General features: G+C 37.2%; 1 protein-coding gene across 2 annotated transcripts in view; it reads right to left on the minus strand.

Annotated features, from left to right (window-relative positions):
* The window catches only part of ASXL3 (ASXL transcriptional regulator 3), a gene marked incomplete at both ends in the record, with an annotated part of 181,288 nt that overhangs the window by 93,549 nt on the left and 63,083 nt on the right, over positions 1-24,656 (minus strand). The window contains 3 exons of one of the 2 annotated variants that reach the window (XM_080820981.1): positions 3,790-3,911; positions 19,116-19,224; positions 20,472-20,580. In XM_080820981.1, coding sequence (XP_080677107.1) covers positions 3,790-3,911; positions 19,116-19,224; positions 20,472-20,580 — 340 coding nt within the window. The remainder of the gene's footprint in view (positions 1-3,789; positions 3,912-19,115; positions 19,225-20,471; positions 20,581-24,656) is intronic. The other variant, XM_080820980.1, reaches the window with a different exon arrangement.

Genomic DNA, 24,656 nt, shown 5'->3' on the forward strand with positions numbered 1-24,656 from the left:
CTAAATGTCAATGCCCATGTTCAAGAAACTGCTATCGTGCAACATAACCTTTGGAATTTCATGGTACTGGTCAAACACATAAAGCTAAAGCAAAATACCAACACTATATCTGTTTTGTGATAAGAGGAGAGGGCAAAATACTTGTGACTTTATGAATAAATTCTACCACCCTAAATAAAAAATGAAGTCGAATAAAACAACAGCAACAACACAGAAAGGTTCTGTTCTACACCATGTTACATTCCATCGTCACAGAACTCATCCTTCCCTAATCTTTCATTTGATTCTGCTGTTTCAAAACTCCCAAAATTTAATCTTTCTTAATCCTTCCTCTTTAAAATTCAAAATCTAATCATTTCATATTTTTTTAGGATCATTATAACTAAAATAACAAGGCGGAAAGAAGTCAGGGAACAAGGTAATAATCAGCAAGCTGCTACTCTCCGGAGGCCTCTGAATGTGTTTATTTGGAATACGTGTATTCAGAAAGAAAAAAATCTACCACGATAACAATATATTATTCATGCAACTATATCTAACATAGGATGTTAACTAACATTTTGATGATCAGAAGGTAAAAGAGACCCAAATATTTAGAAGCAATGAAAATATTCTATGTCAGTAGTCAAGGGACATTCTAGCCTCCATGTTGCCCAGACTGTAATTACAATGCGATCGGCAGTATTGCTGAGTAAAAGGACCCACTCTCTATGCAACATAATTTGGGTGGTTATGGAGGCCTCAGATCTGAGAAATTACATCTGGCTTATTTTGCCTGAGGGTTTATTTTAAATTATTATTATTATTATTTTTACTACACTTATGCTTATAAAGCTACTGGGTTTGTTTCTCTTTTTTCCCACCTACCTCTTTCTTTTTTTTTCTCACCATAGCTCCACCTACTTCTTTCTTTTTTTTTTCCTCACCATAGCTCCACCTACTTCTTTCTAAGAATGTACACTGGCCTATGGACAGCCAAACTACTAAAGGCCGACTGACCCTGAATATACTTCCAGCAAAACGATAAGAGCTGCATAATTGATATATTTGAGTGTCTGCCAGTAATGTGTGTTGAAACTGAACATACACAGTCTGTTCAAAAATAATATTCTTAATGATTATGCTGTATTGCTTTCCTTACATTATACAAATGCTGAAGAATGTAAATTTCTAGAGATAATGTAAAAAATTCATCTATCATATTATATAGACCATATGCTAAAAGGCAGTATCAGTTAAAAGGGAAGAATCTGAAACTATGATTCTGGATTCAAGTGTCATCTCCAAAATGTACTCGCTGAACAACTGTGGGCAAGTCATCTAAATTCTCGGGGCCTTCTTTCCCTCACTTGAAAAATGGGAATACTTGTACATACATTAAAGGATTTCTATGTGGATTAAATGACACAGTATATATAAAATACAGAGCATAATGCGTAGAATTCAGAAAAGCAAATGTTAGCTAATGTAATTGTCATTAGGGTCATTCAGCTGGCCCTACATTCATAAGATGATTTATACACACATATATACACACAAAACATATATTTACGAATAGAGAACACATACATATGTACGTACATGTATGTATATATATGTATATGTACACTTACAAAGAATTCTACATGGTCGTAGCCATTCAACTATCCAAAAGAAAAGAAAGCTACACATTTGCTGAGGCTGCTACAATTTAAAATGCCTCATGTTCAGTCAATTTTTGAAATGCTGTCTTAAGAAACTCAGCAATTACAGGGAATCTAGGCAAAATTCTGTAAGAGCAGCTTTTTTTCTAATGAATTTCCAATATGAATTTGATTATTAATCAAACATTAGCATATCTGCTACATATTGTGCCATCTTCCCACAGTAGCTAATTTGCTATTTGGTTATACAATATGAAGTTTTAAGAAATTACTACACAGCTCTTCTGGGACATTAAGAAGCTTACAGGACAGGTTTCTTAAAAAGAGACTTAGATCCTAAGCAAGCGAGTGGCACTTTCCATGAACGCATGCTCTGCAACAACACAAAAATACTAACTCAAAGTTATGAAATAAGTTAGTCATTATAAAAAATGTTCAAATGATATGAAACCAAAATGGAGAAAGTAAAAAATAGTGAGACATGACAAGACATACATCTGAATTTTTATCTTTACGTTTACATACAGGACTATTTCATGGTGTAGACATTTTCTAAATCACTGCCCTTCAGAAGTCTGACTTTCATTTATGACTGCATCTATGTTTTTTAAATGCTACAAGTACCGGTTATCCAGCTTTGTATCCTTCATTCTCTCCTGGTTAGTATTTTATTATCTGCATTCCATTTGCTGCCTGCATAAGCCTTTTCCTGGACTTCCCTACTGCCATCCATCCTTTATTTCATCAACTAAAAAGGGATCTCAACACTGAATTCAATTTTGTTCTTTGGTCTAAAACATCATACAAGATATAAATGGCAAGCTCATCAAAGATTATTTGATGTAACACTAATTACTTTATATATAATACCAATGAAAGGAAATACTGCAATTTCAATAATTAATACAGAATAGAAAAGTAATGTAATTCAGTACAAAAATGTTGAGTTTCTTTCTTACGTTTCCTTGTTTGAAGTAGAGGAGAAGGTAAGGGCTGTCTAGGAAACTGGATAGGATATTAAGTAGCTTTACAGGTTAGTGAGACTTAAAAAAATAATAATTTTTTAAAAACATTTCTTCTCCTCCTTGTTATAAATATATCACGAGAATGGTACTTCTATTCCTACACTTGGTCAGGGTCTGCAGGAGATGTGAGGGAGGGGGGCTGTCATAGAAAGAGCAAAATAAATATGGGAGAGGAAGGCAGTTAAACAAGGGAAAATCATGAATTTTCACATGAACGGTCACATACAGAAGCTTTCCACTTATCGAGCACATTACCATCACGCAGTGTCCCCATCTAAGCACAGCATCTTCTCCTCCTCCTCCACACCCAGTTCGGAATGTGCTGGTGCGGCAGCAATAGCTAACATCTACTGAGTGGCTATTAGGGGTCGGGGTCGCTCATTCTGCCATGTGCTTTCGACGTCTCACCTCACAGACTTCTCTCGGATTGTTCCCATGTGAAAGGAGCTATTATTTCCCACATTCTCTAGACATGAAATTCGAGATTCAGAGGAGAGAAGTGTCTTGCCCAGAGTTGCAGGAATTCAAACCGGGGTGTTTCAGAACCTAGAAGCCAACCTTGCAACCATTCCCTCCCATCACCACCTTGGCGCAAGGACACAGAGATCAAGACCACTTAGGTAGTATCAAGATGATATTGCACGATTAACCTCCATTCAGCACCAAACACTCACTGGTAGACATTCTTGATAAAAGTAAGCCACAGCTACTCTTTTTCCTAGTCGTAACTTAATGCGTCTCAGTCACAAGGAAGAAATTATGTGTTTATTTTTTATATCAACTATTAGTTAAGCACAAGACCACAGAGACAGTATTTTCAAGATATGCAATGCATTTGTGAACCCAAAATGTTTACTATAAACCTCACACAAGAAAATCGTAATATAAGTTTTCATGGCTCCAAGAACATTTTCCTTCTTCTATTTTACATCAAAGTTCTCAGCCAAGCCTCTCCTAGTTTTTCGCCTGGAGTAAAATTAGTGTATGAATATAATGCAAGTAGTTGAATTCAGGACATCTCTGTTGCTCTCTGCTGCTATGTTCCTACAGATTTTACCTTCTCCACCTCACACCCATTATTTTAAGGAGGTCGAACAAAGAATGAATGGCAGCTCTCTTACCTGTTTCAGAGCCTTTTTGGTGTGTTGCTGAAAGGAAGACGCTAACTTGCTTTGCACCGCTGTGTTCGTGAGGCTTGAATCTCGAGTGGAAGATGCTTCATCGTTTACCTGCTTCGCACAAACTAGAAACAGAGAGAGATAATGATATTACTAATTTGAATTCCTTTTTTTATATCCACTGTAATTAACTCACTTGGAGCTTCTCTCCAATTGAAAATGGATACCTAAAATAAAGCCAAATACCACAGTGACAAGAAGAATATCTAGATTTGAGAGAACGGATCACTTAATAACTGTGTGGTCACAGTTACACGTAACCTCTCTACACCCCGTGTCCTTACCCACTAATTGATGTTAATTCCTATGCCATAGGGCTATTGAGCGGACATATAAAAGAGCATAATATCTGCCTTAAGACTTGGGAGTCAGTAGATACTTTCCAAATCTGAATATGCAGATTGAGCAATGCACAGTCTTTTGAAGAAACAATGTAAATTCATGAAATTGTGTTTCAAATCTACCAACGGCCCTGGTGTTCTTCCATTTAATGGCCCTCCTTCTATAGACTTCCTGGCCTACTGGGACATGTTTATCTTGTCCTATGGGCCAAGTCATCTATCACGGAGAAGGAAAAATAAAAGCCAAGATGCTGGGGGTCAATTTAAGGCAATTATTTTCAAGAACATCATGCTTTCTGCAGAGAATCATATAATCTGCCCACTTTTACCAGAATCAAACTTTCCTGTTGCCTATTCTACAGAGGACATTTTCTTCAAAAAGCTGTTTTTTAGAAGAACCAATGTTTCACTGACATGGGTGACAAGGGCTCACATTCACCCGTGGCTCTGTGGAACCTGGGTTATGGCCGGCACTCATCGTTAGGCCTCAAACTGTCCACCAGAGAGAAGAGACTGGTCTCTGGCCACAGAGAGATGCAGGCCCTCTTCTGTGCACACCAGAGGGGAAGGTGTTATTTGGAAAATCAAAGTCAGGAAGTGCTGTGATTGGTGGCAGAATGGAGGCAGATGTCAAAGGCAGGAGGCAAGCGGAAGTTAGATGGAAAAAAATAACTTGAGAACATATTGGAAAAGCTCAAAATATGACTTTTTAAGGGCACCAGGGTTAACACTAATCCAAGAAAATTTTCGAAGGAACAGTAACTTGAGAAGATTCTGACCTGAGCTTTAGAGGCAGGTGGAGGAGTAAAAATTATTCTAGTCAAAAATGGAAGCATATGCACGTGCACAGTGTTGAGGACACTCAAGCTGCTTTAGATAGACTCAAGCACATGTTGCCTAGAAATAAAAATGCGGCTCATGAAGGAGAATGTTGGGGGAAAAGAGTCAAGTTTTGTTTTAAGACAGAAAGTAATCAAGTTACTGGGGACCAAACAAAAGGAACAAGATTAGGACAGTAATTGTTAGTTATTAACGCGAAGCACTTTACATATGTGATTTCATTTCATCCCTGCCACATCGTTGCTGCTTCCTTGCAAGACATTAAGGTACTGCCTCTGTTTTGGAGAGAGAAAACTAGAGCTCAGAAAGTCTCAATAGCTTGCCCACAGTAACAGAGTCAACAAAATAGCAGAGCTGGGAGTCAGGGCCAGACCCATAATCTCGCACTTAAAATATTTGTCCTCAAAGCCCAGAACTGATGCAGAAAATTCAGTGTCTAAAGAAGTTCAATTTGGTTGCATCCCGAAGGTACTGAAATAGGAAGTTGATAAGGGCAGGGAGATCAAGTCATTTAACCACAGACATGAAAAAAATTAAGAACTATTGGTGACAGTGATTGGCCCAGGAAATACTTTGGTTGAAGAAGCCAAAGGATTTGCCCATCGACAGACTGAGAGAAGTCCCTGAATTAATGATCAGGTGACTTGTTTCTATTTGATACCATATGATACTTTTCCTTAAAACAGTCTAAACGTTATAGTTAAGAAATTGTAACAGTGCTCCCACGGACTATGGCTCCTAGGCTTTTCTCCTTGCAATGATCACTACGGTAAATTATAATACTCTGCCAAATCTTACTCATCAAGAAATATCAGAAATTAACTATTGGTTTATAGTTCAAAGATAAATTTACTTTTACGTGATTACACTGATGGCCTTATTAATGTTCTGAAGTCTCTATGAAGTGAGGCTAACTGAGGAACTGAGAGGAAGGTCGCAGGGGGGACAACCGATTCCAGTTGGATGGACCTATATGTGGCAACAGAAGCCCAGCCAGAAGCAAAGCTGTTTTATTACTTTACATTCTTAGAGTAGTACTTCTACCTCGACTATGGAAACTTACTGATTAGTTAAAAAGGAGAGCCAAACGCCACCCATGGATTTTTAGGGAACCTAGGGAAAACAGCAGAATAGTTCTGCACACTGGACATCTGAACAGATTTACCCATTTGCTTAGGAAGTGCTTTTATTCATAAGTCTTGCAAAGGTAAACTCCAAATGAAGCAGGATCCAAAAACAACAGATGCTGAATTAGTCTGTATGTAATGAAAGCCTCGTCCCCCCTGTACTCATCTGACTGCGACAGTAAATGGTACAGTCAGCCCTCCTTCCGGAGCACAAGAGATATCTTAGAACTTGCTCTACTTCCCTCTGATTTAGGAAGCCACGTGGCATCACGATACCTGTTCAGCTACCAGAGGATATAATGCATACTTCATTTAAATTCACCATTCCACAAAGTTCACAGAGATTCACATGTATTTAGTGTTTCCAAAAGGAAGATTTGGTTCCATTTGGAGCCCAGAACTTCAGGTGGAGGGGAGTACAATAAAATCAAATAGCATCAAGCAGTCCTATGAAGTTTTTTTCTGAAGATGATTCATTTTTCTTTAACTTAAACCTCTATTTTGCTATATCTCACATTCCATCCAATGCTCAAGTGAAGCATCATGAGAATTCCTTCCTCCATAGTCAATTGCCTCCCTGATTCCCTCTTTGGAGCTTGGTCCTATTTCCCTGGATCAAACCATTTTTCCTGCATTCTTTCTTTCTTTCTTTTTTTTTTTTTTAAAGACTTTATTTATTTATTTGACAGACAGGGATCATAAGCAGGCAGAGAGGCAGGCAGAGAGAGAGGGGGAAGCAGGCTCCCCACTGAGCAGAGAGTCCGATGCGGGGCTCGATTCCAGGACTCTGAGATCACAACCTGAGCCGAAGACAGAGGCTTAACCCACTGAGCCACCCAGGCACCCCCCAAATTATTTATTTCTGATCAAATATTTATGGAACTTATACAAAAAGTAAATGTAATAGAAAATGAAATCTATAAATGAGTGTGCCTTTGGGTTAAAAAAACCAAATACTTTATTTTTAAGGAAAAAGTCAAGAGATAATTAAATGCACAGTGCCATCCATAGGCTCCAAACAGTGCACCTGCGTGTGTGCCGTGTACATGCATACGGTGTGTGTGTGTGTATGTGTACTGACAAAAATGGACCCTTAATATGGGTGTATGAGTGATTTTATGCATTCTTTTGCCATGTATATGATGAGGGCGGCTGAAGAGAAAAACACCAAGTAGCTGGATTGTGGAGGTTCATGCAGCTTCATATTCTGACAAAACATACGGTTTTCACTTTCACTTCATTCTTGCAGCTTTCTTAATAACAGATGTGATAAATAAATAATGCAGAGCTCATTTTAAACACTTGCCTGAATATTTATAGAAGGTACTTGGTTTGGCCTCTGAAATACAAGCCAAAGAAAAATCAATGTTAAGGAAAGGACCAAGGGAAATCCCCCCGTATGTGAAATTACAACAGAAACCAGGAAACTGAAGAATTAGGACAGATGTTTTATGAAATAAATATCAAACACTGACAGGCAGCTTAGAAAGTGATATCTTTTTGGCATTCAAACAAGAATGGGTTGGTGGTTTTTTTTTTTCTAACTTCACTGGCATGATCACAAAAATGAATGCCAGGATTTATACCTCAAAACCCCACAAGACTGCCTGCCCTTTCTGTAGGTGGACAAAATGAAGACAAGGAAAGGCTTTTTTTTTAAAGGTACAGAAATGTTATTTCTGCCTACATTTTGCTTGGCTGCCAAAACTAGGCAAAGCCAAAGACATAGTTAAAGGCTACTCTGCTTGTTTTAAATTCAAACAGGTAATGAGGTTCTTAGTATTTGCTGCTCAACTACCTCCACTCTCACTCACACTCAGACTCCCAAACCTCCCATCCCAAATATTCTATTTGGAAGCCTCAGGAGCAAAGAGAGATGGAAGATTCCTCGTCATCATGAGACAGTCCTGAAGGCTAGAGAAACTGGTGACTGCCCAGCAAGACTGGATTTCTGACTCGCAGAGTCTCCGCGTTGTCCTCCTCTTTCCCCTCGCTCATTCACCCTTCAACTTCAAAAATGAGATCAAACTAGAAAATATGGGTTAGAGCTCATATTTTTTAAAGTTGAATGACAGAAGCTTTGGGCACTACTCCCCCCCAGTGTAATCACTAATCCATTGACAAGTGTACAAGAGGGCTTTGACCTTTAAACCAAGACACAAAGAAGGGAGAAATTAGAACGCAACCTTGACTTTGTCTCTCTCTCATCTTAAGTCTTGTCTGCCTCCCCAACTCCCATCCTCTCTGGTCCAACCAACCAAGAACCTTCTGTGTTTCCTGAACACAGTGACTTGTATTGTACTTGCTCCGACTGTCCCTCATCCGAATACCCTTCTCCATTTCTTTGCCTGGAGAATTCATCTTGGCATACCAACCTGGAACAGCTTCCCCCAAAGCCTTCCTGACTATGCCCATCTCTGAGGTAGACTCACTCCTCCCCTTGCCTTGTTTCCTTGGAACCTAGTGTATGCATTCAGGGCACTCTCTGCAAACGATGCTTCTCTGCCTCACCACCCACAAGTTCAGCCACTCAGGGACTTACACATTGTTGCAAAGATAGGTGCAGAGCAGTTGATCTATAAATGTTTATTAAGCAAAACTGTCAAATTTGATTTTAATGAAATTTATCTAAAGTGTCTATTTTTAATATCAACATTCAATTACTGGTTTTTAGTTAAGAATTCATGGAAGGGGAAGTCAGCAAAGCAGAGTTCAATTATTATGGAAAAGCATACATAAAAAGTGAATTTCTTTTCTATCTTATGAAACCTTTTTAAAATCATCCTAAAATCAAGTAGGGAAAATATGGAAACCAAACAACAAAACATCCTCTGCATATCGGTGGAAAGTCACATGACCTGCCATGCACTGTAAATAAACTTCCTTCTGCCATCCTGACTTGTTGCCTTATTTTAAGAGGAAAGTCACAGTTTGGGGCTTTTCCATAGTGAAATAAAAATAATTCAAAAGCCAAAATTAGAAATCACAATGCTTATTTGAAATGGCAGGAGCCATGTGAGGGCAGAACCACACCGCAGACCAGGATCTGCACACAACAGAGTCCCTGCGACAACAATATTAATTGCTGTATGTCCCACTAAACCACATGATATAAGTAACAGGCTATCAGAGGTAACTGATGTTCCCAGGTCTAATCCAGGCAGGCAGAGCAGCCTTTGATCCATTTCATTTCTATCAGTTCTCCCTTCAATTACTCCCTTTCAATTTTCTGATCAAACTAGATGCTATCAAAATAGTTCTCTGTAGAAATAATCCAGACATTCACTATAGGCTTAATATAGTTTTTATAAACAAAAGATATAAATTGAAGAGCACAGAGTATATTAGGGATAACACCGTGCACAGATAGAGTTCAATCACATTTTAAAAGACAACTGAGTCTTAGAGGAAGCTTATTTATTTATGAATCATTCATTTAGTTGCAAAACTTTTGCTGAGCACCTCTGTGCCAAACACTGTATCAAATGCTGGAGGACAACAGCGAATAAAACCCAAGACCTATAAAGCTTTTTTAAAATGTATTTTTTTCTAGGAACTGTGGTATAGAACTATTAATTCTATCTGAGGAAAACCAAGGGTGCGAAAACCTACCAATGATAATTAAAATTTGTTCTGAAAGATCAACAAGCACATAATTCAAAAGTATCCTTGGATGGCAAATAATCAAAGAAGCTTATATTTGGATTGTGTCCATTTTATGTATCATACTTATATTGAAATTGCTCATATCAGATGTTCTGGATATACATAGTAACAAAATACATGCCAAAAACTGTTAAAAATGACTTAATGAGGACCAGGCAAACCCCATCTGACCCCAAAAATCTTTCCTGGATTCCATTTCTCTCAGAGGAAAGGTAATTCCTTAATCCTTTTTGGATCCAGACTAAGGAGAACTACCTTCTCTAAAAGCATTCCTTATTCCAAGATAGGTACAGATACTGGAATTTAAACAACTTCCCTCATTCCAACAGACAACATTCAAAACATATGAGATTCCAAGAAAGGCCAGCAACTACATAGAGAAATACTGGAATTAAAGTAATGTAAATAGCAATTTTCCCCTAAGAAACTTTCAAGGGAGAAACTGCCTAAACATTTTACCTATTGATACTCGATAATATTTAGAATATCATCTGCTAATAAAATATAGCTAAAATAACTTAAAATTTTACTGTATGTTATATTCAGCTTTATTAGCCCAATAAAGCCCTCTTCTTAGGCAGAGAGGTTTGCAGAAAAGGGAGCAAATAAGAGGAATGGCTAATCAGATGATAATTACACTAGCAATCTCTATCAATAAGAACATGATCCTAAACGAGATGTAATCAGGCTGATATCAGAGGCTACAAGTGATGCTCACCCAATATCACAGAAGTGGACGGACTGCAGTTTCATTGCAGGATCCCCCAACGGTTCACAGACACTTTGGTTTGCCCTGGACAGGACATAGAAGCTCCCAAGTTAACTAGGAAGAACATTTGTACACCGAGGGTACAGCTATAGGAATCCCTCCTACAGGCACTTAATTTATCGCCGGAGCCATTGAGTTACACTAATACCTCTGGGTATCCATAAAAAATATCCCTTTAGACTCAGAAAAGAGAAACTCAAGCCAGAAATAAAAGTATTTAATAGGAAAAGCGTACCCTACAGGTACCAGATCTGTAGGTACATCTACAGCCTACAGATGTGTCGGAACAGATTCCTCTGTCAGAATTATGGACAGCAGTGACACGATGAACTGCTTGCACAGGGCAGAACAGTGGAAGCTATTTCTGTTATGCTGCACAATACCTGTGATCTTCTACACTGCATTACGTTCCTGAAACATCTACACAGAAATACAGCAATCCACTCAGAAAACCAGAAACAGCAAGAAGCAAGCAAGAAGAGTATCATTAAAAGGTTGGTACAAGGTCAAGGGTGAATGCTTCCTCCACTTGTGGGCATCACCACTAAGTACTTTATCCTCTGACACATAAAAGACAACTCTAGTATATAATAAAAGGGAGTTAGATAAGGTACTGAGGTGGTTAACTGAGAAATGGCTATACACTGTCACTTTTAAAAGGAGAGAACGGGTTATCTGGCACCAATGAAAAAAAGTACTTCGCTTTTTAAAGAATGGGTGCTTTGTTCATATATACTAATTATAAACTAATAAATCAAACAGAAAGCTGGCTAGTTAAGAAGAATTAACTGAGGGAAAATCTTTAATTCTGGTTTTATTTGAAAGGAAGTTTGCTTTTATTATGAGATCACACTCTCCTTGCAATCTTTATCTCGATATTATGAAATGTTTCAGAGCTCAAGAAAAGAAGGGAAAAGTACACTTAAGTGGGTCACTTTATCTGCACTTTGAAACTTTCTTTTCCTCCATGACTCCAGGCTATTAAAACTGACCAAAATCCATTTATACAAGAACAAAGTTCACAGTTCAAGGGGAAGTATGTAAGAAAAAGAAGTCCCTAATGGGTAAAAGAAATGGAAAATAGTAAACCGAAAATTTATGAAAGAGCTGGGGTAAGTCATTTGAAGAAGTTAAGATGAAGGGGTGGTATCTAGATGATGCCCAGCTGTTCCTCATCATCAGACGGGGGGCGGGGGGAGAGAAAATTAGTTCAATTAAATGCACATAAAGATTTCAGCATAAGGAAAACATGCTTGACTATAAAGGTTATCAAAACACAGAGACAAATATAAAGGAGCCTGAGATTCCGATCTCTCTGGACATTTACCATTAGAATATTATCTAGCTGAATTGACTGGCTTAAGTCAAATGCTGGCTTGGGGTCCAGCCCACATGAACTTGAAGTCCCTCGTACTTCTCATGAATGCTGTGGGCTGGGTTGAAAGAAGGGAGAAAAAGGAAAGAGTGGGCAGAGGAGGTCTGATATCCTGCCAATGGTCATTTCTGATTATGAAGAGTATTCTCTTTCCTCCATATTTTCTTCCATGTGTAACTAAAACAATATAATTTTCACATACTTAAGTTTCTCCAGGCCACCAATGTAGAACAGGTGTCTCCATGAGCTAACAAAGCTGTTAAGGAAAAAGAAATGTTAAAGCAAAGACAAATTAGCTTAACCTAAGAAAATCAGGGGACCCGGTCCAACTGCTGAAAGAATTCCCTTCCCTCATGGGCAAGATTCTAAGGAGTGGCTGGCAGGTAGAAATGCATCCTGAACACCCAGATGAAGGCACAGATTCCATCCTAAGTACCATCACGTGGGGGGAACCACAGACTAGCTACTGAAAAACCCCCAGCCCAACAAGACCGATACCACCACAAGAAAAGAAACACCAAAGAGGTTACCAGCATCCTCCAAAGTTACTCGAAACGCTGTCTTCACAACTCCACAGTCCCCTCGTTTTCTTTTCCCCGATCCCTTCTATAAAATTGCCACTGATAAACTGTCAGTATGACTACTCCCTGAGGGCACGTAAACCTTCATTAGTACACTTCTCACTTCCTCCAGGAGGCTCCTCATCTGTGTGTAATTGATGTCTCAACAGAGATCCTATCCACACACTTCAGGCCATCTTAAAGCACTTTTCACTTCTGAAAAAAGACCCCTTAAACTGCGGCCTCCGAGCCAATGAAAACAAAGAGCGAGCTGAATAATGTTTCATTAAGTTAACACAACCCTGCCAAGAATCATACGATCAGAAACCCACTTATAAAGCTGGCCATAAAGAATAATGAAAAAGGACCATATAAAATTCTTCAAATGTTGGAATCATTATTTATCCTGGGATCTAAGGACTAAAACATAGGATATATGTTCTCTATAATTTTTTCCCCTAAATAGAGACTTTTAAAATACTAATTCCCCCGCTAGAGTGCTGCTTCCTCCCTGAAAGCCATTAGGGTTAATAACAAGCAGAACCTTTTTTGATCTCTGTGGATGAAAATTGTACATTCTCCAGTTTCTTTATTTTAATAAATAGGATGGTCGCTTTTGATTTTAAACATGTAATATAAATCAGGGCCATGGAAAGAGAAATTCATTTTTTTCTTGTTAATGACAATTTATAAATAGAAGGTGAAGAGGGTGAAGACTATCTAGTGATGCCATCATTTCATATAAAATATGTATGGGTTTTGCAGCCAGGAATGTACTGTAAGTCAACTTAATATGTGTGAGCAAACTCATGATATACCAATGTATTATGCTCGGAGAACAACTCCGACACAAATATACCCATAGATCTCTGACTAAAATAGCCCATAAAATTCAAAATGTTTTCTTTGGGTGACAGAGATCTATACTTATATTGGCATAAATGGTTATGGGTTGTCAACAAAGATATATCAAGTGATTCACCTAAATCACTCTTCAATTTCCAGAGCTAAAGCCTGTGACATCTGAAGAGTTTACTTTCTGGAGCCTGTATGTCTAATTCTTATTAACTTGAGAAACTGTTTGGCAGGAGTCAAAGAAACATACACATAACTATAGTTCTGTGTGTCTTGTAAATCCTATAATCAATAATATGCCACCTTCCCCACACTGTAAAACTTTTCAAAAAACTTTAAAACAAAGTATCTTGGCAAAAGATCATCCATTTAATAAGAATATTTCTCTGGCCAATTGATTGCGAGAAGAGGACTCAAGCATTACTATTATCATCTCAGATCTAAAATTTCAACTGTTATTGATTGGAATCAAGCTACTAAGATTTTCTATTACCAGTTTTTTAAAAGTGTCTTTTTTTAAAAAAAATATTTCTGTGCTTACTCTGTTTAATGGTACAGCGAATGTCAGTTGATAATTATTAATTTGAAAGAACTCTACGGTAGCAGAGCCTTATTCTTTGGATTGCCACAAGGGTATGTTATCAATTGATGATTATTATTCACCCCAGCACTTCCCACTCTTTCATCCCAAAGGAGGAATGGGAGAGGAGAAGGAAAAAAAAAACAGATGGTGGGACTCTCCCCATTTCCTTCCCCTCTCGTTCTCTCCGTGCCCTGGCTCCCAACCCCACACATCCCCCACCTTCTCTCTCTCTCTCTCTGATTATATTTTCAAAGTATATTTGTACAGCTGTTAGAAGTACAGAAACTGTATCCATTCTAACTTCTGGTTCAAATATGTGTTAGAAACAAAATTAGCAAGGAAATCACCTGAACTGCTTCAGTTTCAGGAACTGTATTATTGATTTGTAAGAAGTCATGTGGTATCCCACTCCTTAATTCAGATAAGCCAGGGGTTCCTCTTTGTCAAATTCTCAAGTCTATAGTCAGAACAGATTTGCACAAATGTGGGAAAAGCAAAACTGTATCAATGACTCCTGGCTAACAGTGTTCCCTGGGATTCCAAGGGAGGATCACGGCAGTTAGAGCCTGGGTTTTATGCTTGCCACTTGGATGAGATATTTAAGTTTGTTTTCTCACAGGCATAAATAAATAAATAAAAATAGGAAATAAAAAAAAAATAACAGAGCCTAGAAAGATTATTTACCTCATACGAACATTATGAGGATTAAACCAGATACGGCTTACAAAGTCTGGACAGTGGAGGCAGTCTTTTTCAATATCTAAGTGTGGCAAGTTTGATGGGTTATACGCAGAAATATATGGTATTTATGTGAATAGGAAATATCCTTGTCCTAAAAAGAAGCAATTGTGGTTTGCCCTAAGATGCAAACAAAAGTGGGAAAGTCAAGGAACACTCAAGGAAACTAGCTATTTACTATCTGTTCAGTGATTCCCCAAAACAATTTCTCTAATGCAACTTCAAAGGAGAGACCAGAAAATTTAGTCTTGGTCACATTAGCTGGAGATGTGCGGGTATGTGTTATTTTGTGAAGTTCCTATTCACATTTCAAATTAGGGGAGTTTTCTTTCCCTACTTTGTTTTAGTTGTTGGCTGAGTGCTCCTGCCTTGTCCTCCACCCCTTTCTAGCCACTCAAACCCTCCCACTGTTTCCTCTGAAATTCAGTAGTAGTCAATTAGCAAAATCTGTTAGCCTCCATCTTTTCTCTGAAAACTTCCCTTCACATCTTGAGTTACAAAAAACCTGGCTCTCTCCAATGAACTCTACTTACCCTAGAACCCTCTCAGGTGGAAGCCCCTTTCTTTTCCACACATCTTGTACTACTGGGCCTGGAACTGGGATGGGTGACCTCTATTCCAGACTCAGCTCCATCCCCTAACACTGGCTGGGCAAACAGAGGGCTGCTGAATTTCAGCTGTGGCTGATGGTCCCTTCAGTCAGGCCACTCCGGAAGAGAGTGAACGCTCCAACCGTTCATCACAGCCCTACACCGGGCTTCCTTCTTTCTTTCCTCTCATCTCCGACATACATTCCATAATATTTTCCTAACCTCAGTTTCGTGTATTCGTCTCTCAAGTCACTTGTTCTTCTAACTCATTTTCTATAGAACACCAGATCAAACAATCCTCCCACCCCAAGAAGACCTCCCCCTTCACGCCATCCCTCACATAATCGTGTCCTTACTCACCTCCATAACCACCGTAACCACCACAGAGACTGATCTTATCTACTCCATTTCATGCACCCTTAACTCCTTCGTCCCTCTATCACTTCTTCATTCACACCTGGCAAAATCCCAACTCTGGTCAAGTCCGACTCTGTACTGACTCTGCACTTGTAACAGTGGTCATGAACATGACTGGAAAAAGTTCAACCATGTTGTCTAGCCTTGTATTAAATTCAGAATTAGCAATCTTGAGAGTATACTTACTGCTGCCTGACTCTAGACAAACATTTCATATAGTCTCCCTGAATCTGCAAAACTACCTCCCTGGTCCTCAGCCTGAGCTGAAGAACTTGTTTCCTATTTCACTGAGAAAAATGAAGCAATAAAAAGCAAATTTTCATAAGCCCCTCCCACATATACTCTCCTACCATCACTTCTATCCAAATACCCTGACTTTTCCCCTCTGCTTCCTTAGAGCACCTGTCTATACTCCTAAATAAAGCCAGTCTCTTCATCCATTTAATATAGCCCATTTCCTCTCCTCTAATCAAGCACTTGGCCACAGGACAACTTCCTCGTTATCAAATTTTCGTCCTCAACTGGATTTTACACATCAGTGTAGAATTATTCTCCTGTGTCTCTCTCATATCAAAAAATTACTTTTTTGGATTCCACTTTCCCTTTTTGCCATTTTCCCATTTCACTTCTTCCCTTTACCTCAAAAGTCCTTGAAAGCATCCGCTACATTTGGGGTCTCTAATTTCTGTCTCCCATTCTTTTGAGCTCACTCCATTCAGGCTGTGGTCTCACCACTAGAAAGAAATTGTCATTGTCAAGTTCATCAACAGCCTCAAAAAGCTAAATCCAATGGTTACGCTCAGTCTTCATTATGAGTTGATATATCTAAAAGTATCTGACACATCTGAGGTGCTTTCACTCAAGAAACACTCTCTTTACTTGGCTTCCAGAACAGACAACATGCTCTCCTATCCATTCATCCTCAGTCTCATTTATTGTAATTATTTTCCATACCTTCTCCAAGCTCTTAAAATTCAAATACCCCTGAGCTCAGTCTTTGGGCTTCTTCTCTCTTCTATTTCCCTTCAGTTCCTTTGTGATCTCATCCAGTTTCTCGTGTTTAAATATTGTCTATAAACCAATCACTTCCAAATGTATATCTCCAGCAAAGTCTTTCCCATAAATTCAAGACAGATAAGTCCAATTATTTAACACATCCACTCTGGTGGTAAAAATGAATGTCATACTCAATATGCTCAAAACTGAGCTCCTGATCAACAACCCCCTGCCCCCAAAACTAATTCACTTGCAGATTTTCCATCTAAGTTAAAGAGAGTGCTAATTCTTCTATTTGGTAATAACACTAACAATTTGGGGTTATCTCCAACTCCTTTCTTTATTGCATAACCATGCTAATTCCAGCAGCTCCTGCTGGATCTAGCTTCAGACATATCCAAAAGCCAATCGCTTTTCAATACTTCCACTGCTACTCCTTTTTTACAAACCATCATCACTTCTTATCTAGATTATGGAAATAGCTTTCTAACTGGTCCCTCCCTCTGTTTTTGTCCTTTATCCTCACCCCCATATATATTTTTGAAATTAGCGCTTCCACTATACTTTGCTCCTTCTAAAATCTAAGTGAGATCATTGTGTCTCTACCTCAAAATCCTGTAAGAGTTGAACATCCTGCTCAAAGCAAAAGGCAAGATCAAGGCACTATAGTATCTGGCCCCGGAACTCCTGTGACTTCGTATCTCACCATCCTCTCCTTTGCTCACTCTGGCCTTCAACCACAACGGCCTCTTGATATTTCTGAACATTCCAGGCACTCTCCTGCTTCAAGGCCTTTGTAATGGCTGCTTCTTCACCTAGAACTCTTTCCCCTTAAATACCTGCTCCCTTAACTCCCTTCAGATCTTTTCTCATATATACTCCTCTCTCTCTCTCTCTTATCTCATTCATTTTGTCCCATATCACTTTTTGGCACTGAATAAGCTACACATTTTACACATTTATTTTGCTTATTACCTGTCTCTCTACTAACCTAAGATCTGTGAGAGGTCTCTTTTTGTTCTTGTTTTTTACTGCTGTAACTGCAGTACTGAAAACAGTGCGCAGCACATAATACCTCAATATACAGGTTGAGAGAGAAAGAGACAGAGCACACAAGTGGTCACTAAAGCAGGCAGGGCAACAAGAGGAAGGACCCAATGATTCCCCTTCATCCTCCTAAAGAGAAACAGTTTGCCCATTTACCAGCCCTTCTAGAAAGGCAGAAATTGCTATGCATCTTCCTTGTTCCCTCCGTAACCACAAGGACCTGTCGAAGTTCACAGTACTAGCACACAATGGTGTAGAGCTGAGTTTTTTAAAAGGTATAAGGATCGGGACAACAAATTCAGTGAAAGCTGGCTTAAAAAAAAAAAGAGAGAGAGAGAAGTCTACAGAGTCAACATCAGCCTTTTTTACAAAGAATCTGTTGTTTCCTACCTTAATTCACAACCTCTATTGCAGATTAGATAGGCACCAAAGCAAAATCAGTCTCATGGGGACTATCAGAAAGCAGACCAGCTTAAAGGGCAGAAGTGTCCAGTCAGAATACAAAGAGACTCCTATGGCTGTTAATAAAATGAATGGCTTTGGGCTATTACTGAAATACGATATTTCTGGAAGGATCCTTTAAGGTTTGTTTGTTTAAAGATAATTTACTGATTTCTATGAGTCCACCAACCGAGGCTTTAATGACACAGTCTTCCTCCCAAATCATGCTCCGGGTCCACTTTGTGGGACTAGTGGGTAGGGTAGGAAAAAGTCCAGCAGCGTTGGTGGAACAAAGATTTGTTAAAACTGCAGTAAGGAAATTATACACACCAATGGAATCATAATGTAAATGTCTCGAGAAAGATAAAAATGAATTAACATGGATAGAATTCAGAAGCAGAAAATGCCCCCTTAAAATTCTGGAAGGGTCACTCACTTTTCAAAAGAGTTTCAAAAGAATATAACTTATTTGGCCCATGTTTCATTGGGAGGAATATTAATCCAAGGCTTCATTTACAAAGGACAAACCTAGGAACAAAGCTGTCACAAAACTACTCGTGATCACAGGAAAAAGAAACACAATCAGAGAGAAAATATTAGCATTCTCTGCCTCACAGAAGAATAAAACCACTAGATAACTCCAGTAACACTCTCACCTTACAGGAGAAACATACTGATAACACTCAAGAATATTATCCAGAAAAGCCTATTGTTGAAAAAAAAAAATAAAAGGCAAAGAACGCATACGTTCCTTTTGTGCCAATCTTTTGAATCAAAATTATTTGATGATGAATCGATGCAGGTGGTAAACACTTAGAGAAGGAACTGTATCTCTAACGGTTGGGAATTCAATCACTGAATTCCTGGAATTCTGTATAACTTGTAAGAGAATAAGGTTTATATCTTGCCATTCCTCACACATACCTCCATCTCCTTCTCCGCTGGTATTGGCCTCCGCCATTTCCGCGCCATCCAGTTCAGACTCACAGCCTAAATCCAATGTTCCGTCAGCTGGGCATGACGACTCCTCTTTCTATATTATTTTTTTTTTAAAAAAATGAAGACTTATGATGGAGATGTACTGGCAACTGAAAACATTTAAAATATTTTCAGGATCCTAACGTATTACCACTGTTACTTGTGATTTGGAATTTCAACAGATTTATATCTTAATGTAAAATCACTCCTTTAAAAATCAAACCACTGGGAAAAGCACACTGCCACAAGGATGATTTTTTAGGTCTTTTAAAATCTATATAAAACAGTTTCCTTCTGGCATACATTGTTACCTTTTTTTTTTTTTTTTTCAATTCTACAGTCTTCCTTATATTAGGAAATGGCTTCACAAGTCAGAATTTTACCAGTAAATTAAATACTCAAGTAGCTACAAAAAGCAACTGAAATAATACAAGTCTTTTTAATTAACCTGTGTAATTTTCTGAAACATACAATGAGAAGGGTTTAATGCTTCGTAGCAGAGAAAGAACCCCTGCTTCTTTGCCAGGTATAAGTTTCAGCATTAAAAACGCCCTTATCAAAGGACATTAATGAACATTACATGTAATCCATCATATATTAAAGCAGCGAATTATTTTTAACTATAAGAAATAATATACTGATTTTATTTGTTCCAAGTTACACAACCATGTGTAGATCATCAGCTTTTATCCTCTGGAATTTTGCATCTTAGCATTTCCCATTCTAGTTGGAAGTTATACTAAAATAATTAAGATTCCATTATCTGAAGTTTTTTATTTCATTCCTCTATTTTTCTCATACAAGTATGCATTATTTAAAATTCCCTTGATATTACTGCTGTTTTAAAATTGAATGATTAATTTAAACTAGCATCTTTTTGAGACGAATGGATAAATTTATTTTTATAAAAGACAGAAAGGCATACAGGTGTGAAGTCTGTATATCAGCTTATGGTCATTAAGTCAAATAGTTTACAGCAACTGTGATCATCTTAAGCCCTTGGCTGAAGATTCATGGTACTCCTCCACGTAAATTTTTAAGAATCAAGAATTTTAAGGAAGCCACAACTATTTTCCGTTACCATATGTTAGAGTGAAACCACAGATATGCTTTCCTTGAAGAAAAATGTCATTGTTTATTCTTAATATGAAATCATTTTTTAAGACATCTGAAAACATTTAAAAGGCATAGGGGTCATTTTTCTACCCTCACCCAAACCTAATTTTGTTTACCTTCAAATGTCTGAAAAAATTCATGATACACAGTAATAACAGACATAATATGCAGAATAATCCAACTTACTTTGAGAGCATAAAGGCCTGACTTTCCAGGGATTTTGAAGAATGTTCCATCCCCTATTCGAGTGTTAGTGTGAAGCATTGCATTCAGACAGGCTAATGGAGAAGTTCCACTAGAAAATAAAAGTGTGCAAAAGTGAAGCAATCTGAGATGCAATTTCTGTAGCAAAACGGTGCTCTCTGTCTCTCTCTCTCAAAAAAAAAAAAAAAAAAGACCTTCTCACATGCCTTTTTAAAATATCCTCCCAACCCCGAAAACATCTACATTACAATAACAGGCCAGTCCAGTTTTGCCAAAGTTAATCAGATGCATCTGTCTTATAGGCTTCAGGCAAAAAGTCTCCTGAATTGAAATTATGCTTTTATTCATAAAGCAACCAACACTCTCTATCAAAGAAACCAAAGCCCAAACGTTTATGTGCTGTTATTTTACAAATAATACCACGAAGCCTCAGTTTTTAAATATTACAGACAACTTGATGGTTGCACTTGAGTGATCAAATAAACCAAGTTCAAGGACAGCTCCAGCCTATAGGTTGAAAAGCAACAAAAGAATAATAAGAAACCAGGGAAGAACTGATTTGAAATTACAAGTGTTTAAGTTACCCACAGGATTGCATTTCTCACATGGCCAAATAAAAAATCTGTATCTGTGTTTATACCTGATACAGCTTCTACAATGACATCCTTTTCTCAGATTTGTCAATAAAAAAGTAAGTGTTTGGGAATTCTGCCCAGCTTTATGTTCTATAGTAAAGATGCAAGTGACAGAATTATGAAAACACATTTTTTAAAGAAATCAACTGGCATTAAACTAATGATTAAAAATTTCAAAGCACATTTGTACAAACATTATTGAAATGTATTCATTATACCTAGGAAGATGTGTAAAATGTATGTGTTAGGTATTTTCTGGTGTAGACTTTAGAACCTCTTTTGGGTTTTGTTTGCAAACTAATATTTTTGCAAACTAGAATTTAGAGCCAGAACTATTACTTTCACTTACTTACGCTTTCATGTACATTTTACTTCCTAATATGCTGAAAGATCAATATTTGGTTGAACCACTATTGAGTAGAAGCCTTACTCCACCCCATTTGTGTCTTAGGGGTTCTGGGTATTTAACCCAAAATATTCTCAGATAAGATTATGGAGCCCCATGATAGGAAGGTTTGAATTTCCATGAAAGAAACATTATTTTATGTTTCTAAATTAAGAGTTTCTAAAAACGAAAATTAGGAAATCTCTTGCCTACTATGAAAACCCACCAATAAAATGAAAAAAAGCCAAATCTACATATATAGAGATATATATATATCTCCTTTGTATGTATTTGTAATACACACACATACATACACACAAATATACACATATATGTTTGTGTGTGTATATATGAGTGTGTGTGTGTATGTGTGTGTATGATATAAATCCATATATATGACATATAAAGCAATAAGTTATAAAGGTTTATGAGTATTATAGTAAGAAGAACACAGTATTATTTTAGGAAGTAGCTTCTCTGTGCCAACATGTCAGTATGATCCCAATGGATCTGACAGGAAGCGAGCACCCTAATCTGAATGTGTTCAGAGAACAATGTAATAATAACATTAAAGTATACATGGTAATTGCAATGTGTGTGCTTATGTAATATCCTTCTTCATGAAGCTTCTCCAAGTTTACAGACCTTGTTTCATTATTTTTCCTCGCAAAAGACTTTCTGCTCATATTTCAAGTGAGCCAGGCATACCTTATACAGTTAAAGTAGATTCATCTGCCCCAGAAATATCTCTGTCCATGAACAAATTCCAGATAAATAATGTTGTACATGTTATGCTGAGCACTCTGAAATGCCTATTTTTGTCATTTTCTCTTTAGATAAAAGCACAGACAATTTGAAGCTAGGAAATTATTATGCCAGATTTGTGGAGTTTTAATTTAGTGAAACTGTCAGAAACACAGACTTTCTGTAGGGACTTGGCAAGAGGATGTTAACACTACAAGTAAAAAAGAATCCAATACATAAAAATGAAAGAATGTAGACTTTTAAAAATATAACAATAAAATTGTCCACCTAACATGGAACCTCACACACATTCTTCCTGTTTTTTCCTAAAGTCCTAAAGATTTAGAATATGAAAGAATAATACAGATTTTGAGACAACTAAACAATGCTGAACAAATATAATTTAACATCACTATAATTTACATTTTCTTTCTAAGGTACAGTAAATAAAAGATAATTGTAGAAGATAAATTGAATATTAAGTAGCAGTTTAATGCTATGCTTGCTGCAAATACAAGTGATAAGCACCGAGTTTCATATAAACAATAAGCTCTGTTGAGCATGAATATATTATTAAATTATACTGTTTATTAATTCCATAAAGTCAAGATTTACTATGGAAATATTTAAAAATATGTACTTCACAATCACATGACAGTATATCTCCAAGTCTCAATGATCACTATAATTCTCTCAAATCTTTCCGGAAACAAACATCTGAAATTTGTTTTATTTCAGAACTAAACAACATTTGCATTTTAGAAGAATTAGAAAATAATCTGCAACGAAATGCAAATTTTACATCTCAAATCACTGGCTGATTAGTCACTTAATTGTAAGCATACCACCTGAAATTCTGAACATAAAAAAAAATTAATTATATGATCCATTTTATTTAAAAACAGTAAAACGATAGCATCAATAGAGTTAAATGCTTAATAAAAGGTAACTTTCATCTAATGCAGAATACACATAGGAAAACGAATTTTTTAAAAGTTTTTCATACCATTTACTTATTGCTATTATTCTCAACAACTCCACACAGTCTAGAAAATTTGGATTGCTATTCCTGAAGAAATGAATGTCTTAATGAACTTGCTATTGAACATTAATAAATAAAAGTCTTATTTATATATTTTTATTATTTTCATATTAAAAAAAGCCAGAAAGCATGCCTTGGCCCACTTTAAGCAAAAGATATTTATATTCATATTATTTAAATATGTTTATATATGAATATATATTACAATGATTTACTGTGCGTGTGAAGGAAGGTGAGGTAAATATATGTAAAAAGTGTATTCTTAGGTAGCATGAGCACCTATGTAAAAATTTATATTTTTAATGAATTAAAAACATTTCACTTACAGTTGAGGCAAGGGTTAATTGACTCAGTTGAAATTTAAAAGTTAAAAATTCTGTAGTAAAATATGTGTATGTGTATATGTATACCTGAACTAGTAAAGCATCAGCATTTTAAGAACAACAACAACAACAACACTCTGAACTTTCAAAAGTTACTTACTTTCTAAAAAGATGGGTTGGAAGAATCATGGTGTCCCGAATTTTAAAATGAAAACCAAGAAAAAAAGGAAGAAAAAAAAAGTTAGTTTTCCAACTTAGAATGCAATTCTGCATCTTACCATTTCAATAAACAGGACACTACATAAGAAACACACCAATCTTGGAGATTTGGCTGCCAATGGGGAGGAAGAACTGGGGAGCTGGGGTAAAAGGCAACTCGAACCTTCTTCTCTAATGCCTCGACCACATTTTGATTTTGTCTGCAATGCACACGTATTTCTATATTAGGAATATAATTAGAAATAAGCAAGAAGGACAATATTTGTCCCTAATTCTTTTTTTTTCTACCATTCTCTGTAATTGGGCCCTTCCCTATACACCTGCCAGGGTAGATATACAGCTTATTCTACTTGTTTGTTTTTCTCCCTAGACTGTAGGGTTGTGGAACCCTTCTGGTTTGTTTTCATTTCCCACAACCCCTGAAGCAGAACAGGGGTGGAATTTGGAGGCAGGGGAGCAGGCATAATTTAAACTGTCTAGACATCAAAGAACCCCCAGAGATGCTTTGCAGAGCCCTGGTGCTGTGTGAACTACAGGAAAACCATTGCTTTATCACATCAAATTGCTGACAGAACACATAAAATTTTACTAATAGTGCACACTTAGGGAAGGGAATGGATGGCTTATCTATTTTAATAATTTTTAAAACCACAAAAAAACAGCCAGGGAATGCAATTGGAAGAATATTTATAGACATGGCAAAGAAAATATCATAATTGTGGTCCTCCATTCCTTTATGTATAAAATAATAATGCTGTACAATATTCTCAAGTAACCCAAATTTTTAACTACTTTACTAAGTATCTCTTAAAAATGTCA

The sequence above is a fragment of the Martes martes genome (assembly GCF_963455335.1).
Source record: "Martes martes genome assembly, chromosome: 13".
NCBI lineage: Eukaryota > Metazoa > Chordata > Mammalia > Carnivora > Mustelidae > Martes > Martes martes.